The sequence below is a fragment of the Tupaia chinensis genome, unplaced genomic scaffold (genome assembly GCF_000334495.1).
Source record: "Tupaia chinensis unplaced genomic scaffold, TupChi_1.0 Scaffold000484_1, whole genome shotgun sequence".
Taxonomy (NCBI): Eukaryota; Metazoa; Chordata; class Mammalia; order Scandentia; family Tupaiidae; genus Tupaia; species Tupaia belangeri.
The window spans coordinates 2,309,893-2,329,354 of record NW_006159996.1 but is presented as its reverse complement, the minus strand read 5'-3'; the positions used below and the strand labels follow the sequence as shown (position 1 = coordinate 2,329,354).

Below are 19,462 nucleotides of genomic sequence, written 5' to 3'. Positions count from 1 at the left end.
AAAGCTGGGATGTGTGTGAGGGGAGTGATTAATTAGTCCCATCAAACTTTTGACAGTTAAGCCTTCAAAAGGGATTTAAGGTCTAGTCACACGCATTACACGCCTCATGGTCCTAATACGCACCTTTTTTTACCTTCACCTCTACTGAAATTTATATCCGCACGTGCACACACAAACACACATACATGCAAAGCCTCCTGTGCCTGGTCATGAAAGACCCCGTGGTAGGCAGAGTAACGGTCCCCCCAAAATAGCCACATCCTATTTCCAGAACCTGCAAATAAGTTATGCTACATGCCAAAAGGGATTTTGCTGATGTGATTAAATTAAGGATCTTGAAGTGGAAGGACTATTTTGGATTATCCAGGTGGGCCTAATGTACAATCACAAGGACCCTTATGAGTGAAAGAAAGAAACATGAGAGTCAGAGTAAAATAGATATTTGCAAGGGCTACACTGCTGGGTTTGAAGACAGAAGAAGGGGCCACAAGCCCAGAAATGTATGCAGTCTCTAAAGCTAGAAAAGGGGAAGTAAATGGGTTGTCCCTAAGGCCTTCAGAAGAAATCAGCCCTGGTAACACCTTAATTTTAGCCCAGTGAAACCACTTTTGAACTTCTGATCTCCAGAATTATAAAATAATAAACTAGTATTGTTTTAAGCCACCTAGTTTGTGGTGATTTGTTAAAGCAATCTTAGAAAACAAATACAGATTTTGGTACCTGGCAGTAGGGTCCTGCAGTTACAAAATAAAAATGAGGAAGTGGCTTTGGAGTGGTTTGTTGTTGTTGTTGTTGTTGTTGTTGTTTTTATTAACCAGAGGGTGCATGTGCTTACCGGAGATACAGAGTCAGAGAGAGAGAGAGTGGGAGAGGGGGAAGCTCCCCCAATGGGGTGTAATCGTTCTTGCAATCCCTTCTCCTCCATTTCTGCTGTTGGAATTTGGGACATGTGTGCATGCTCCTGGTATATTTTTTATGTCACCAGAGCTGGGATTCATAGTCAGCCACGTGGGACCCAGGCTCCTTTAGCCACTAGGCCACAGGACCAGCCCTGGATGTGGCTTTGGAATTGAGCAGCGAGCAGAGACTAGAAGAATTGTGCAAACATGACAGAAAGAGCCTAGATTACTGTGAACACACCCTTAGTAGAATTATAGGTATTAATGATTTTGCTAGAGAAGATTCCAAAAAGAGCAAGGAACGTATGTAAATCAACAGGAATAGATTATTGGTACAAATATGTACATTAAAGGTGCTGTCAGTGAGGGCTCAGGTACAGATGAAGAGCATATTAATGGAAACCGATGGAAAGTGGGTCCTTGTTACACACAGACTGGTAAGTACACATCTTAATTTTAACACAGTGAAACACACTCCTGACTTCTGACCTCCGGAACTCCTACAATAATAATTTGTGGGGGGTTTTAAAAAACTTTTTTCTTGGGACCAGCAGGTAATTAGTTAAGATTTGTAGGGAAAGATGGGATGTGTGTGAGGGGAGTGATTAATTAGTCCCATCAAACTTTTGACAGTTAAGCCTTCAAAAGGGATTTAAGGTCTAGTCACACGCATTACACGCCTCATGGTCCTAATACGCACCTTTTTTTACCTTCACCTCTACTGAAATTTATATCCGCACGTGCACACACAAACACACATACATGCAAAGCCTCCTGTGCCTGGTCATGAAAGACCCCGTGGTAGGCAGAGTAACGGTCCCCCCAAAATAGCCACATCCTATTTCCAGAACCTGCAAATAAGTTATGCTACATGCCAAAAGGGATTTTGCTGATGTGATTAAATTAAGGATCTTGAAGTGGAAGGACTATTTTGGATTATCCAGGTGGGCCTAATGTACAATCACAAGGACCCTTATGAGTGAAAGAAAGAAACATGAGAGTCAGAGTAAAATAGATATTTGCAAGGGCTACACTGCTGGGTTTGAAGACAGAAGAAGGGGCCACAAGCCCAGAAATGTATGCAGTCTCTAAAGCTAGAAAAGGGGAAGTAAATGGGTTGTCCCTAAGGCCTTCAGAAGAAATCAGCCCTGGTAACACCTTAATTTTAGCCCAGTGAAACCACTTTTGAACTTCTGATCTCCAGAATTATAAAATAATAAACTAGTATTGTTTTAAGCCACCTAGTTTGTGGTGATTTGTTAAAGCAATCTTAGAAAACAAATACAGATTTTGGTACCTGGCAGTAGGGTCCTGCAGTTACAAAATAAAAATGAGGAAGTGGCTTTGGAGTGGTTTGTTGTTGTTGTTGTTGTTGTTGTTGTTTTTATTAACCAGAGGGTGCATGTGCTTACCGGAGATACAGAGTCAGAGAGAGAGAGAGTGGGAGAGGGGGAAGCTCCCCCAATGGGGTGTAATCGTTCTTGCAATCCCTTCTCCTCCATTTCTGCTGTTGGAATTTGGGACATGTGTGCATGCTCCTGGTATATTTTTTATGTCACCAGAGCTGGGATTCATAGTCAGCCACGTGGGACCCAGGCTCCTTTAGCCACTAGGCCACAGGACCAGCCCTGGATGTGGCTTTGGAATTGAGCAGCGAGCAGAGACTAGAAGAATTGTGCAAACATGACAGAAAGAGCCTAGATTACTGTGAACACACCCTTAGTAGAATTATAGGTATTAATGATTTTGCTAGAGAAGATTCCAAAAAGAGCAAGGAACGTATGTAAATCAACAGGAATAGATTATTGGTACAAATATGTACATTAAAGGTGCTGTCAGTGAGGGCTCAGGTACAGATGAAGAGCATATTAATGGAAACCGATGGAAAGTGGGTCCTTGTTACACACAGACTGGTAAGTACACATCTTAATTTTAACACAGTGAAACACACTCCTGACTTCTGACCTCCGGAACTCCTACAATAATAATTTGTGGGGGGTTTTAAAAAACTTTTTTCTTGGGACCAGCAGGTGGCATAATGGTTATGTCGCTGGACTCCCACGTAGTGAACCACAGTTCAAGTCCCAGACCCGGCAACTTAAAACTCACACCAGGTATGTATGTGTGCATGCCCAAAATTCCAAGAGGAGAATGGGAGAGAAGGGACTGTGACATGGCCATCCCCCTGGGGTGTGATTTCTTGCTTTTTGTCTCTCTGTCTCTCTAGTGAGTGCAATCACCCTAGAGCAAAAATCTCTCGAAATAAAACAAAACAAAACCCTTTATTCTTGATAAGAGTGTGTGGAACATGCACTTGAGAGAGAGGAGCATCCCACACAGGTTCTAATCATGCTGCAGTCTCCTTCCTCCACTCCTCCACACTGATGGATGTTGGGCACTCATGCACACGCCCACTATGATTCACACTAGTCATGCCAGGGACCTGGACAGTGGTCACCAAGTGCGATCTGGCTTCTCTTGAGCTGCACATTACCACTGTGCCACAGAGCTGGCCCTAATTCATGTTATCTTAAGCCATGAAGTTTGTGGTGACTTGTGACAACAGTAATAGGAAACACAGACAGACCGTTATGTTTGGCCTGGAGCTCAGACAGTGAATAATCCTTTCTACATTACCAAATTATTCTCTTCCCCTGTTATGGGCACAAAGAAATATAATAGTAACCTGTGATGTATAGAGGGCTCAGTAGCAGGCAGATGTGGGTTTAAATTCTGCCTTTGTCATTGTATTCATTATTGAATAAGCCTCATCGTATGCTATACATTCTGCTTGGCACTGGGAGTATAATAGCGTGCAAAAGATAATCACTTGGGCCAGTGGGTAGCATGGAGGTTAAGGAGGTCAGATCCCACAGGTGTGACTGAAGTTCAAGTCCTGGACGTGGTGGCCTGAATAGCATACTTTTCACATATGCATCTGTACCCAAAATTCCAAGAGGAGCGTGGAGGAGAAGGGACTGTGGAATAGCCATCTCCCCTGGGGGATGATCTCTCATTTTTCCTCTCCCTCCCTCTCTCTCAGAAGAGTGCATATGCCGGATAAAATAAAAAAAAAAAAAAGAAAAGAAAGATACAATTGCTAGCCATGCAAATGTGAGGAAGCTGACTAATTCCTATGAGCTTCAGTTTCCTTACCTAAAACCTGAAAGTAACAATGTACTGGGGTGTTGGGAAAGTCATGCCGTAACCCAATACTTCTGTCTCAAAGTTGTTTAAGCATGTAATGTGTGTAAAATGCTTATCACAGTTTTCAATAGTGCTCGTTAAGTCTTCCTTTCTCTTGCTTTGAGATACTATTTCTACAACCCAGGGGCACAGGATTTAAAGACATTAAAACTTGACCAACAAAGACCATCTCACTAGAGCACAGATTTAAAAACGAAATCTTTCAGAGGGCTCTTTTGTTTGGTGACAGACTTAAGCTACAAGGAGGGCACTCCTGTATTCCATGTGAGTTTGTACTCTTCATCAAACAGAGAGCAAACTCACAGGCTCCAAGGTGTCTGCCTCAGGGCTGATTACACACCTAGAGATGCTTTTATCCCCCCAAATCTGGACTCTGAAGCTTGGTGTGTATCTACTGTCAATTACTCCTACTGGTTGAGGCTTCCAGCCTTGCCACAGACCTTTAGGGTATTAATCTGCTTTCAGATGAATATGGGAACTGAGATGTGACAGGTGTGTTCTTGGGTAAGACAGTAACTATGGAGCAGAGTCAAAAAGACCAGGGAAAACTCTTGTAATGCTGTGCCCCGGTCGCAAAATTCCCAAAAGACCACCGAGGAGCCGTTTCCGATGCAAGCACACAAGGGTCGCTCTTATTCGGGCTTGAGCCAGGACTCCCAATCGCCACTGACACAGCGGGTCACCCCGGTGTTAGTTGGGCTGAGTTTTTATTTGGCTGTTGAGGGGAGGTCAAGGGGTGCTGAGGAAAGCACTCAGGTGTCTGTACACTGGCTGTAGATTTCAAGAAGCAGAGTTGTCTTTTACTGATTGGCAAGAAAGTTACTTCAGGTCTCTGGTATTTCTTTTGTTTTTTATCATTGGCCAGCCCCAGTGGGGTGATGGTCTCATGATCTTCTCATACGTGATGGACTCATCTCCTTGAAATGGTGCCGATTCTCAGAAAGGTGGGTTTAACGAAATGGAGTTGCCCCGTAAAAAAAATGGAGTCACTCTGGTCCTTCAGTAGAATGTCACGTCACTACTCGGCTTGGTCAGAGCACTAGCTCTGGCTGGACACAGGACTGGTTCAAGCTAGAAGAATGTCTGGGTTGGTGGGCTTTCTTACCATCAACAGCAAACCTGCTTTTTTTTTTGTCTTTTATTGGTCATGCTTTACTTTTTCTTTACTTTTTTTTTTTTATGCAAAGGAAGCTGTAACCTAGAGGCCCAGGACACATCATTTAGAATTCAACAGACAAGGGACATAACTCTAGTAAAAATAAACTTTTCATTGTCCCTATTTGCCTGTGTATCCAAATTTGGTTCCTAACATTTACCTTTCCATATCCTAATCTTCTATAGTTATGCCTCTCGAGGCTGACTTCTGCAAAGCTCTAAAGTTCCTGCTTATTTATTTTTTACAAAATTTGCTATAGTACGCTCTCCAGAGAGAGAGCGAGAAAGTAAGAAATTACCCTTGGGGGGGTTGGCCACACCACAATCCTTTTTCCATTCTCCTCTTGGGGTTTTGGGAATGTGTGCACAAGTGCACCAAGGGTTTTTTGTTTGTTTTTTTAAGAGAGATTTTTGCTATAGGGCACATGCCCTTGCCAGAGAGACAGAAAGCAAGAAATACGTCACAAGGTGGATGACCATGCCATAATCCCTTCTCTTCCATTCTCTACTCAGAATTTGGGCATGCACACATATGCGCCCAGTGTGAGTTTCAAGTCACAAGGTCCAAGACTCGGACTGCAGTCAGTCATGTGGGAATCCAATGACATAACCATTATGCCATCTGCTGGTCCCACACCCAGTGTGTTTTTCAAGCCACCAAGTCTGGGACTCGAACTGCACAGTCAGCCATTTGGGATTCAACTGCTTTAACTAATACCATACTACCAGCTGGCCCTCGATTTTCTGTTTTAATGGTAGCACATTCTTTTTCTCTTATTTTCACTGCTATTGCCAATATTTTTTTTCCAGCACCCTATGACATAGTGCACATCTAAGAGAGAAAAAGCAACTCTAATAGTGTCTGGTCATGTTACATCCTTTTTCCTCCAGTCCTCCAGCCTGTCAGGATCCTGGACACTAATGCACATACCTGGTGAGTTGTCACTGGGACTGGGATTCGAATTCCAGTTGACTGTATGAGACGTGGTTTCTTTTGGACAGACTTTAACTGCTGCACTATAAGGCCAATTCTGGTATTACCATTACCAGGACTGGCTGCTCCCATCTTTCACCATTGCCCACTTCCTTGGGTACAGACCATTCGAGTCAGGGCTGTTGCTGAGGAAACTCTTTCTTTGACTGAGATAAGAATGTCATCTGTCTCTGCTCTTTCTTTTCTGATTATGGGTAACCAGAGTCCAAATACTCCTCTCCAATCTGCATACTCATTTCCAGGTTTTCTGACAATGAACAATCTTATGACCCTTCCCTAGAGGCTGCTAGTCTCCAGCTTGTGCTTGGCCTGAATATGTTTCTCCAGATTAGGCAATGACCTTCTCAACTGCAAAGTTGACTGCCTCTGTGAAGATAAATTTTTCAAGTGCCTTTGGAATCTGGGCTAAGTTTCTCTGAAAATATTTTTCATGAAAAATGCTTGCTGACCCTGGGACAGGCTTTCATTTCTAGTTTACTTGTATCAGTGAGGCTAAAGGCAAGTCTTTTTAGAGCTGCAAAATTTAAAGAAATGACAAATTATCAGTATTTCTCCACCTTTAACTCAGATTGTAAGTAGATCTCTCTTGTGCAAGCACCTCCAGAGAGGAGTTTCAACCTGCCATTTCTAAGCAGTCCCAGCAGTCTTTCCCATACAATGAAGTACAGACAGTCCACCCTCATCTCCCCTTCCCTACAAAGCCCTCGAGGTACACAGGTAGCCTGCAACTCTGAGCTGAGTCAGGTGACAAAGTTGGTGAACTTCCTTTCCCTCCAACCCACTCCCATCATCCTTGGCCTTTTGTGACACTAAGATCTCTCCAGTAGATACTTAAATATCCCTTTTGATTAGGAGCTTACAAATTCAGCTACAAAGAATGGTATAGAAAGCTAGAAAGGAGGGTAATTCAGATACTCTCCTGTTCTATGCCACACTCTTAAACAAAAGAAGCATAGTGTGTTATTATTCTAAGACACATGCAAAAATTGTTTCTTTCTTTCTTTTTTTTTTTTTTTGCAGGGGGGGGGGGGAGGTTTTTGCTATAGGGCGTGTGCGCTCACCAGAAAGACAGAGAGAGACAGAGAGACAGAAAGTGAGAAATCACCCCCCCCCAAGAGGGGATGGCCATGCTGGATTCCCTTCTCCTCCATTTTCCTCTCAGGATCTTGGGCACGCACGCACACATGCCCAGTGTGAGTTTAAGCCACCGGGTCCAGGACTCAAACTGTGGTCGACTACATGGGAATCCAGCAACTTAGCCATTACACTAACTGCTGGTCCTGCAAAAACTGTTTCTCATGAGGAAGTTTTCAGGGACCAGATTGCATGGCTCCAGTGCAGTTGGCACATTAAAGGGATCAACAGTAACAGAAGGAACTATGGGTCTCCGTTTCCTGACCTGGCATTAACCTGCTTTTCTGCATCTATGGGATTTGAAGGAACTCGCCACCTAAGGTAACTGTTCCTGCTGTTCTACACCCCCAGAAAGTAAAAGTGCCTCTTACAGGGACTTATTTTTCTCAGGCAGGAATCACTAAGCCAAGTGGGCACTCCTAGGCTGTCAGGTGGAACATGAGAGCAGAGAATACACAAGAGGGAGCTGCCCTACTCACACAGAGCCCTGATCTTATTTTGCCTTTTCCTAATAGGGATATTATTCCTCCCAGGACTGTCATTGGAAGTGGAAGTTGAAGTTGGGCAGGTTAGTGGGACTTCATGCTTTCCAAATTCTCCAACAGAGCCTGAGGCTTCATTCACTCATAAAATAAAATTTAAAAATTCATGTTGACATTGCCCCTAAATGAACTCCAAAAATATTTAAGGATCATGATTTCTTTCTGAGGAAGAATTAGAGATGGAGTCTCTCCATAGGGATTTGGTTTTGACACAGAGGCAAGAATCCCTAAAACAAATAACATGAATTTCCCTATAAAACTAGGGCACAAAAACTGTTCATTTTCCACAGAGTAAAAAGATTGGGCAAACCAGGGCAAAAGCAATCCCCTAAGGAAACAAACAGGCACTTTAAAAACAAAAAAAAAACAAAAAACAAAAAACCTTCCCTTCAACAGTTCCCACAGAGACTACTCAGAACAACTTGAGCATATATTTTGAAGTTAAAGGACAGATTTGTACCTTAAAGCACACATGCACACACACACACAAAAAAAATAGTAAACCTTTTTTTAAACTAAAGTTTTGCTAAACACTTCTTGTTCTCCATGCTCTATAATAAGTACTACCTCATTTAATTCTTCTAACAACTCTATAAGGAAGATACTACTATTATCTCCATTTTATAGAGAAAGAAACTGGATGGGGCTAGTAGGTGGTGTGGTGGTTAAGGGTGCTAGACTCCCACAGGGCCAACCACAGTTCGAGTCCCGGACCGAGTCCCGCGGCTGTCGGCGTTTTTTTTCTCTCTCTCTCTCTCTCTCTCTCTGGTCAAATTAAAATAAATAAAGTTAAATAAAAAATCATTCTTTTTTTAAAAAAGTAAAAAAATAAAGAAAGAAACCGGAAATTAGAAAAGATAATCATAGTCCTAGGAACACAAAACTCATGAATGGCAGAGACAGAATCCAACAGAAGGTCACTTTAACTAAAGAGCTTCAATCTTTTTTTTAAAGAGGTTTTTGTTATAAGGCGCATGCACTCCCCAGAAAGACAGAAAGAGACAGAGACAGAAAGTGAGAAATCACCCCCTGGGGAGATGGTCACACCGCAATACCTTCTCCTACCTTCTCAGGATCCTGGGCACGCACACATGTGTGCCTGGCATGAGTTTAAGCCACTGGGTCTGGGACTCGAACCATGGTCGACTCCATGGGAGTCCAACGACATAGCCATTACGTTAACTGCTGGTCCCAAGAACTTCAATCTTAACAATGATCTCTCTGGTATGGGGAAAGGCTTCTTGCCTCTCACAAGAATCATAAACAGATGACTTCTTGCATGGTTTCTGAACCTTCAAAGATATTAAACAACCTCAAGCAAATTTTTACGCTTTAGGGTACATTGGGATCACATATGGCTTGTTAAAACAGATTTCTGGGTCATACCCTCAGAGTCTCTGATTGGGGAAGGCTAGGATAGGACATAAGAATTTGCATTTCTAACAAGTTCCCAGATGTTTCTGGTGCTGCTGCTCCTGGAACTAAACTTTGAGAATATTCTCTTGTCACACTAAACCAGGGCTCTTTAAGCCTTATTACTTTAGCACCTCCCCCACCTAATTAATCTTTCATTGTTTAGTCCCAGATCCCCTGGAGTCTTCCTTGACAAGCTATAATGTTATCTTTGGCAGCCCTATGTGTTATGAAATTCTCTAAGCTCTTTTGAAATAGTAAGTATCTCCCACTCTAAAAATAATTTACTACTGCCTTAGGTAAGTCCTAAGATCCTATGAAATGTAGAATGAAGAACCTGAAAGAACGAATTGGAGATAGAAAAGGAAGCCAGACCGGTTCCCTCCAAGGCAGGGGCAGTCTTTTTATAACCTTTCTGAATTCCCTCTAGGAACTGATTAAAAGAGAGCATTCATTCAAACCTCTTCAGGGCATTCATGCTGAGAAAGTTAAAGAGTTCTAACCGATTACCCATTTAAGGCCCCTCCCCACAAAACATTTTCTTCCTTATGAGGAAGGGGTTGCAACTGTTCTGTGCACTCCTACTAGTTCACTCTGTGTTCAGTCTCATGGAAAGCCGAAGGAAAGTAATAAAATGCAAGATCGGGTCTGCTCACACAGGGCTGGAGAAAGGAGCCAGTAATCAGGATTAATCAACTGAATGCCTGACTTGTTTATCCTGCAGAAAACATCACCTGGTGATGCCATTGATCCCTTCTGAGTGTGGCATCTTTATCCCAGGCTTTTGCAGACTGTGAAAATAAATGAACAGTTTAGTAACAAAGCAAAAGAATTCATCAATGGAGGAAAAACAACTTCAAGATACACATGAATGAGGATTACTGCAGAGCAGGCCCCACTCCCTTTATGCTCAGGGCTGCAGTGGTTGCAAGTGTTGGTATGAGAAGAGCAATAGCTATCTGGTTCGCCGGATGGGCCCAGAAATGAGCACAGAGAGACTCAAGTATTAGAAAGAAGCCTTGGGGAAGCAACTGCACCTTCACCATGAAGCACTAACGGCAACAGAGTCAACAAAGGACAGGCTCTACTGAGATGAAAAACAATCAAGTCTTTTGGAGCATCTTCCTTCTCTTCAGGCAGCAACTAATAAATCTTCCTCATGCCAACTCCAAAAGGGCAGCCGGGGCTCACTAGACTTTAGATGTTAGGATATCCAGACAACCTCAGAGGGCCTGCCTCTGGGCCTACAAACGAAGTTTACTGAATTCTGGCCTCCAGATTATCAGCCAAAGCCATATCAAAGATGGCATAAAACAAAAGTACCCCAGAAAAAAATAAGACTAGATATTTACTAATACAACATGTCAAGCGCTATGTTCGGCTCTCTTTTTCTCCTTTGGTTCTCACGGCAACTCATAAAGGTAGATGTTATCATTATTATTACACCCAATTTGCAGAAAGAATAATTAAGAAGATATAAATGAAGGCAATTTGTTTATGCACACTTAGAAGTAAGTTTGGCATTAAAATTCAGCTCAGATCTGACTCCAAATTATAGTATTAAACTTATTAAATCTTTTTATTTTAAGAATTATTTTATTTAACTTTATCTATCTATCTATTTATTTATTTTAATTTGACCAGAGAGGGACAGAGAGAGAAAGAAAGAGAGGGAGGAAAAGTAAGAAAGCAAGCTGTTAGATCCGGGACTCAAACCATGGTTGGCCATGTGAGTCCAGTGCCCTTTACTACCATATCGCTTTCTGGCCCTAAACTTATGAAATCTTAATCTCCTAGCAGTACAGATCATATATGGAGTCCTAAAGCCGAAAAGTACCAAAAGAATGGAGCAGAAGCAGAGGAGAATTCTTCTAACTTTATATCATTAATGCAGAGGTATGTTGAAAGGCATGGTGAAGTCACCATAGATTAACTGGAAGATGTAAGCTTTATTCAGCATAGTCCATGAGGACAGAGACTCCTATATCAGTCAGGCACAGTCTTGGACAGAAGGAATTCAATAAGAGAGGTCTCTATGGCTCCTCTTCCCTGTCTTCTGTCAACAAATAGGTTCCTAACATCCTTTTGAATCTGAAGGAAAGGCCCAGACCAGGCCCATGGCATAATCAATAGGTAGTTCTTGTTTCACATTTGCCCGGTAATATACAACAACCAGTGTCATTAATGAGTGAAAGAAGGTATTCAGTTAGTCCTTGGCTCACTAGACCTACAATGCCTCTATGGAAACAAGAAAAACCCTGAAACAAAAGCAGAGTAGCAAGGCAGGATTTCATGATTTCATGTGGCTGCTTTTTGTTTGCTTTGTTTGTTTTGCTATAGGATGTGCATGGGGGGGGGGGGGGGGTAGAGGGAGTAAGAAAGAGTTAAGAAATAACTCCCCAGGAGGAATGGTCATCCAATAATCTCTTCCCTCCCCCCAGTCTCCACTTGGGATTTTGGGCATGCATGCACATGTGTCCAGCGTGATTTTCAAGCTGCCAGGTCCAGGACTCAAACCACGGAGCTGGGCCACGTGGGATCCAGAGCCTCACCCTCAATGCCACCTACTGGCCCGTGGCTTCTTTGACTGGGTAGTGTTTACCTTTCCAGATGCCTCCTCATCATCAACCCTTGGCAGCCTAAAACTACTTCTTCCTACCTCATTTCTTCACTCCATTATTGGCATTGGGGTTGCAGATTTGTCATTGAACTATTTCACCACGTTCTTCTCCTTGCCATCTGGCGATATCAGCTCTCTAATAAATTGCTTTAACTTGGCTTTTCTTTCTTTTTTTTTTTTTTTAGACAAATGTGACTTTTAGTGGGTTTGTGCAACATTCATAAATAGCAAATGCTGGCAGATTAGAATCAAGGAAAGCCCTAGAGTTGCCAGAAAAAAATGGGCTCTTAACTGCACATGTCACTTGGATAGCCTAATCATTTAGAAGGCACCTCATTATGTTTGCAAATAACTTTTACACACACATTCTTTTTTTTTTTTTCTTGTTTTTTTTTTTAATTTTTTTTTTTTTTTTTTGGAGAGATTTTCGCTATAGGGCACATGCGCTCGCCAGACAGACAGAGAGAGAGACATAGAGACAGAAAGCGAGAAATCACCCCCCAGGGGAGGATGGTCACTCCGCAATCCCTTCTCCTCTATTCTCCTCTCGGGATTTTGGGCTCGCACGCACATGTGCCCGGTGCACACACACATTCTTTTGTCATCTGTTATGTACGTATGTATTTGAGGTTGGATGGATTCTTGCAAGCCAGACATGTGATGACTGTAAGTGCTAGATACACTTTGATTTGGAGATAGAATCCCAGGTAGAGTAGAAACTTGGTTTGAAAGCTACCTCTGCCATTTATAAGCTATGTGGATTTGGGTATATTTTTTAAACCTCTCTGTCTCTCCAGTTTCTCATATGTAAAATAGATACAATAAACCTCTTGTAGGATTGTCCTGAGCAATAAATGAGATTATATATGATTAGACAGGTAATATACTCGGCACAGTGTCTAGGCATATTATGACTTGATAGTTAGCAACTACTATCATCATCATAATGTTTTATTAATAGAGGATTATGGTAGACATCATTTGTAGTCTCTGCCAAGCCATAATCCTCTCCCTCTGAAAATTGTCACAGGGATAGTACTCCAAAGCCTTTTTTTTCTTTTTTTTTCCTTACTGGGAAACAGATGAAAAGCGAAAGACACAGACAAGGACTTTTTTTCTTTTATTAAAGAGGGTCTTTCTGTGTTGCAATCCTTCTGCCCAAGCTTCCCAGTTAGCTAGGATTATAAGAAATACAATCATGCCCAGTATGTTCAGGTTGGCCCAGTTACTAAACCTGGGTCTCCCATGGAGCCTCTAGTCTCCCAAGTGGTGACATTACCTATGTGTTACTACGACTGAGCAAAAGTCATATTTTTTAATATGATAACTGCTTTACTGATTGGACAAGAATAAAGAAATTAAGGAAATTTGAATGTAAGTAATTTTCTTATGTTTACAAGCCATTGGGTTTGTTTTTTTTTTTTTTTTTAAGTTCAACCCATCAGATTCTCTTTCCTGAAAGTTTGGGTTAGAAATTGGTCCCCCTTAGTCCTCTAAACCAATAAATGGTGAGACAGGCACGTTTGGCAACATGCATGTCAAAGCAGTAATGAGGTATTAATAGGTGTGCAGAAGAAAACAAATCTGACTTTCGTGTGAATTCAAAGAGAGTATGTTAGCACAGCTATGATGGCATACACTGCTAAGCTGCCGCTATTGGAAGCTGAGACCACATGGGAGGCCTGGGTTTGGTTCCTGGACCACGCCCCCAAAAAACACAGTTATGGGGGCCAGCAGGTGGTGTGGTAGTTAAGGGTGCTGGACTTCATATGGCCGACTGCTGTTTGAGTCCTGGACCTGGAGCCTTGCTTTCTCTCTCTCTCTCTCTGTCTGTCACACACACACATGCACACGCACACACACACACACACACACACACACATATAAGATACACACACTCTGTCCCTTTCTGGTCAAAATTTAAAAAATAAATAAATAAAGTTAAATAAAATAATTATATAAAAAAAACAATTATAATGGTGCATGCTACCTAGTTCACTGGGGTAGGGATATCATAATATGGAAAGACCTAGCAGAAAAATTTCTCTCTCTTATAAACAAAGAAACTTTTAAAATAGAGAGAATAATTCCTCAGTTCTGATCATTTTCCACTTCCATGGGACACTGTTCCATCTATCTAGCTTGCTTTAGTTTACCACTTTGAGTGGACTTCCATTGTCCTCAACCAAAAGATCTTCTCTAACATGTCATCTCTTTGCATAGGAACACTAGATCTCTGTGTAATTTGGATGGCCTAAGTATTTGAAAGGTACTTTTGTTTGTTTGTTTGTTTGTTTTACTTTTAAGAACTTTACAGACTGGTCCCACAACTCAATGGTTAAGGAATTTGTATCCCACATGGCTGACTGGAGTTTGGATCCCATCCCAGCAGCTTGAGAACCATAGTGGGCATGTATGCATGTGTTCCCAAGGTCCTGACAGGATGGAGAAGTGGAGGAGAAGTTACTGTGTATGACCACAGCCTATAAAGGAGTGCTTTTTCTTTCCCTCTCTCTGGTGAGTGCATTCACCCTCTGACAATAAAAGAAAAAAATTTAAAAATAATTTTGCCTGAGGACACATGCTCTTACCAGAGAGAGACTTCAGGGTAAGAAGATACACCCTACCTACCCCTTCCCCAAGAGGAATGGTCACACCATGATTCCTTCTCCTCCATTTTCCCCTTCTTTTGGGATGTTGAGCACACATGTACACATGCTGGCATGTTTATTCAAGTTGCCAGGACTGGGACTTGAACTCAGTCAAGCCATGTGAGATCCAGTTACTTTAATAACCACATCACTGGCTGACCATAAAAGAAAAAAAATTATAAAAACCATTACACACACTGGGACCAGCAGTTAGCGTAATGGCTATGTTGCTGGACTCCCATGGAGTTGACTGTGGTTCGAGTCCCAGACCTGGAGGCTTAAAACTCATGCTAGGCACGTGTGTGTGCATGCCTAAGATCCCAAGAGGAGAGCAGGGGAGAAGGGATTGCGGCATGGCCATCCCCCCTGGGGGCATGATTTCTTGCTTTATGTTTCTCTGTCTTTCTGGTGAGCACACATGCCCTATAGCAAAAACTTCTCCAAAAAATAAAAAACCATTACACACACACACACACACACATACACACACACACATTTAATCTTGTGTTATCTGCTTTCAACTTCTGAAGAACATTACGTATAAAATCAAAATAGTCACGTATATAAGGAAATTATGCACATATAAGGAATAAGCAAGAATAAAAAGAGAGCCATCAGCATTCCCGATCTCACAAAACTAGGTCATCTGATCTCTTTCCAGACCCAAGCAAGAATGGAAAGACTCCAGCTCTTTACCTGGTGTTGCACTGGATACTGTCGGCCACTGCTGATCAGGCCCTCCTGGACCAGCCCGTAGAATGCCAGCCTCCTCCAGGTGCACAGAGCTGAGTAAACATAGAGACCCAGATAACAGTTAGACCATAAACGCCTCTCCGGCTCTCCTTCTACCCTCAGAAACAGCTTGCATCCACAGAGGCAGAGCTGCAGCTAACACAGTCTGCTCACGCTTGAACTGGAGCCATTATTGCTGAGTAGTCACAGTGCATGAACTGCAGAGACCTCGCTAACTTACTGCCTGCTCTGTCAGGCCAGCCACAAACATGTCCTATCTTTATGGCAATTTTGGTTTCCATTAATGCCATGCGGCATGCATTAAATTTAGCAGGAAGATCACCAAGAAGCTAAGGACATTTTAACATCTTAATGCTGAAGCAGAGGAGAAGAGCTTGTTCTCAAAAGTCCCAAGCCTCTCTTGCAGGTTCTTTTAGTTCTGAGTTCTCCTATAATAAAGAGGAAAACACACTAGAAGTATTTTTTGATCATTGTGATAGTGTTCCAGTTTGGCTACCCAATTAATTCTTAACCTTACTTCCTGTTTTCTTCTTTCTGTATCTTTTACACACAGATAGCCTACCCTACATTTCCTGGGACTAGAGGGACCTGGTCACTGCCAACTCACAGATCCCAGTTCAGGAGAGATTAATTCAGCATAAAACATTGCAGGGAGTGAGATATGAACCAGAACACCCTTAGAGGCAAGCAGAGAGAGAACAGGAAGTGTTCAAGGGTAGAGGAAACATTAAATTCATTCATGTATATCTAATATTAATACATATTAAACTCTCAAATATTTGTTGGATGAATGAAGGAAAGAAGGAATAAATGGGATCCTAAAAAAGTACCTAAAAAAACTCTCACCAAATTCAGAGGACCCTTTTAAACTCGACTTGGTTTTTATACTGCAAATTAAATTACTAAAATAAAACTTAGACGGAAGGAATTCTATGAGGTAACAGAGCAGGCAAACTTGAACTATTTGGGGGGATAAGGCACTCTTCAACATTCTCTTACTCTTTGACTTTGAACAGCATATCTAGTAGAAATCCACACATTAAGCTCTGACCTACTGTTATTCTTCCCTTCATCTACACCATAGAATCTTCTTTATTTCCCCCAAATATTAATATCCTTCAATTGTCCCTGGATCCTACCAACAGATTATATGGGTTCAAGCAGATTCATGAAGATGTGACTATCCTGGAATCAGCTAAGCTCAAAGAATAATTTCCAAAAGAACAATTATATGCTGTCTAAGCCTAGAAAGGCCAAGAAGCCACATACATGTGTGAGAAAGATGAGTATTATTTAATTTGACATTTCTAATATAAATTCAGTTTATTATATCACAAGGAAGAAATAACACTTTCGTTTCAATTTTTTTTTTTTGAGAGATTTTCACTGTAGGGCGCGTGCACTCGCCAGACAGACAGAGAGAGACATAGAGACAGAAAGCGAGAAATCACCTCCCCAGGGGGGATGGTCACGCCGCAATCCCTTCTCTCCATTCTCCTCTCGGGATCTTGGGCACGCACGCACACGCGCCCGGCGTGAGTTTTAAGCCACCGGGTCGGGACACGAACCGCGGTCGACTACGTGGGAGTCCAGCGACATAGCCATTACGCTAACTGCTGGTTCCCACAATTTTTAAAAATTGCTAGAGGTCTCCTGAGCTTGCCAGAGAGAGCTAGAGGGAGAGAGAATGAGAGAAAGTGAGAAATCACCCTTCCCCATGGGGGATGATCATGGTATCATCCCTTCGCTACTTCTCCTTTGGGGATTTTGGTTATGTGCATTCACATGTCTGATATGTTTTTCAGGCTGCTAGGTCTGGGATTCAAACTGTGCAAGTTGACCATGTGAGATTCAGCTCCCTTAACCATTAGGCCATGGGGCCAGCCCCTTAGTTTCCATTTTTATTTCATTTTTTATCCTGCTTAAATCTAATAATATCATAATCAAAATCTGAGTAGGGGCACATTTCACTTTTCTTTTTTAACTTTAAAAATAGGATAAGAAAGATGCATTTAATATTTTATTTGAAATGTAGTTTTATTTATTTATTTATTCGTATTGCCAGAGGACACATGTATGCACCAGAAAAGATGGGGGTGGGGGAGGGGCGTGGGGGGAAGCACATCCCAATAGGGTGTGGTCATGCCACAGTTCCTTTTCTATTTTTCCATCCCTTTGGGATATTGGGAACACATGCACACTTGCCTAACATGTTTTTCAATCTGCTACAGTTGGGATTTGAACCACATGGATGACCATGTAGGAACTAGCTCCTTTAACTACCAGGCCATGGAACCAGCCCTTAAATTAGTTTTAAAGGTGTATCTCATAGCTTTGGTACTTTCTCAAGCAAAGCACTAATTCAATTGGGTTAAAAGAATTAGAACTTGGGGGCAGCAGGTGGTGTGGTGGTTAAAGGCTCTGGACTTCCACATGGCCAACCATGGATCAAGTCCTGGACTTGATGGCTTCCTTTCTCACTTCCCTCTCTCTCTCTGGTCAAATTGGAAAATAGTAATAATCAATAAATAAAGTTAAAATAAAATAATTCCTAAAAAAAAAAAAAAAAGAGTTGGAACAGGGGCAGCAGATGGCTTAGTGGTTAAGGTGCCAGACTCTCACTTGGTTGACTGCAGTTCAAGTCCTGGACTGGTGGCTTCACACTCGTGCTGGAAGCACGTGTGCATGCTCAGAATCCAGAGAGAAGAATAGAGGAGAGGGGATTGTGGTGTGGCTATCTCTCCTGGCAGAGTGACTTCTCACTTTCTGTCTGTCTCGCTGGTAAGCATGTGTGCCCTAGTATAAAAATCTCTCAAAATAAATAAATAAATAAAACTGTAACTCTTGCTTTTACATATCATGTGGCTTCCAAAATAGCTCAGATGCAGGGAAAAGCAAAAATTGCTTTTAATACATGTAAAAAGTCCCTTCTGATACTTTATAAGAGTCTGTATGAATATTTCTGGTCTAAAATTATGACCCAAGTTCTAATGTGACATCTCATCAAGCCAACTACTGATCTTTTAGCCTTTCACTGGTTGCTCTGGATTGGAAAAAGCACCCACTCTAATGATTTCTATTCATTTGTAATGCCTGAGAATGTGTTCATTTGTTTTAATCTAATGCACTTTTAATGGGTTAAAACTAATTTTCCATTAACTCTATACATACTTTGTCAGCTCTCATTTTAGAAACTGATCTAACTTTGATGACAATTCATATAGTGGTTTCCTAGATATCTGGGGAAGCCTTAAGTTTGGAGTTTATTTCTCTTTTAAAATTAAATCCCTTTGGTAATGGTGATCATTGGTTTCTTGGTGCCCCCATTCCATTTCTAAATACAATCACAAATACAGTCTTAATAAATCTTTTATTTCACCCCATGGCATAGATACTAGCTCAGCTAGGGGAACAGTGGTAGTTAATCAATTACTGTCAAAGAGACAAAGTAGAGAAAGCAAAATTATATTTAATCTGAGTCTTAGAGTAATGCTGTTACTCTAGGTTAATTTAAAGTAAGCTAGATTTGGTCTCCAGATATTCAATAAAGGCCCTTCATATGGCTCATTCCCTGAAGAGCCCATGTCATTATGACAAGATATCAACAAGATGGAGAATATAAGGCAACTCTAATGGGAGTAAACACGAACAAGAATAGCAATCAATTATTGTAGTTAATAGGATGTAATAGTCAATGTGAGATAGGAAAAAGAAGTAGACACCATATACATATACCTTGCATCGGCACCAATTATGACTTTTAAGGAAGGGAAAAAAGTATAGGCAGAAAAGGATGAAGGAGGTTAGAACTACTCCCTTACAGAAATTCTGATGAAAGTACACAGCAGCCTATCTGTGGTTTTACAGAGAATTCTTATCTGCCAGCACTCAGTCAGCATTTGGCACTGACCACTTCCAATGTTTCAAGAAATAGACATGAAAACAAAATAATTGCACTCTCCTGGCAACGTTTCTAAAAATTCTCAGTTTCGACAGCTGTTTCCAGCCTAGGCAGACATGGTTTCCCTGAGCCATACCAAGTTACAGCTACTTCTGAGTGACGGATGGCGGGAAATACATACCTGTGCATTCCT

At 41.7% G+C, this 19,462-nt stretch overlaps 1 protein-coding gene across 1 annotated transcript in view; it reads right to left on the bottom strand.

Moving 5' to 3' along the window:
* Nucleotides 1-19,462, bottom strand: part of LOC102485356 (protocadherin alpha-8) — a 189,439-nt gene that overhangs the window by 21,187 nt on the left and 148,790 nt on the right. The window contains 2 exon segments of the mRNA XM_027774839.1: nt 15,312-15,400; nt 19,451-19,460. Coding sequence (XP_027630640.1) covers nt 15,312-15,400; nt 19,451-19,460 — 99 coding nt within the window.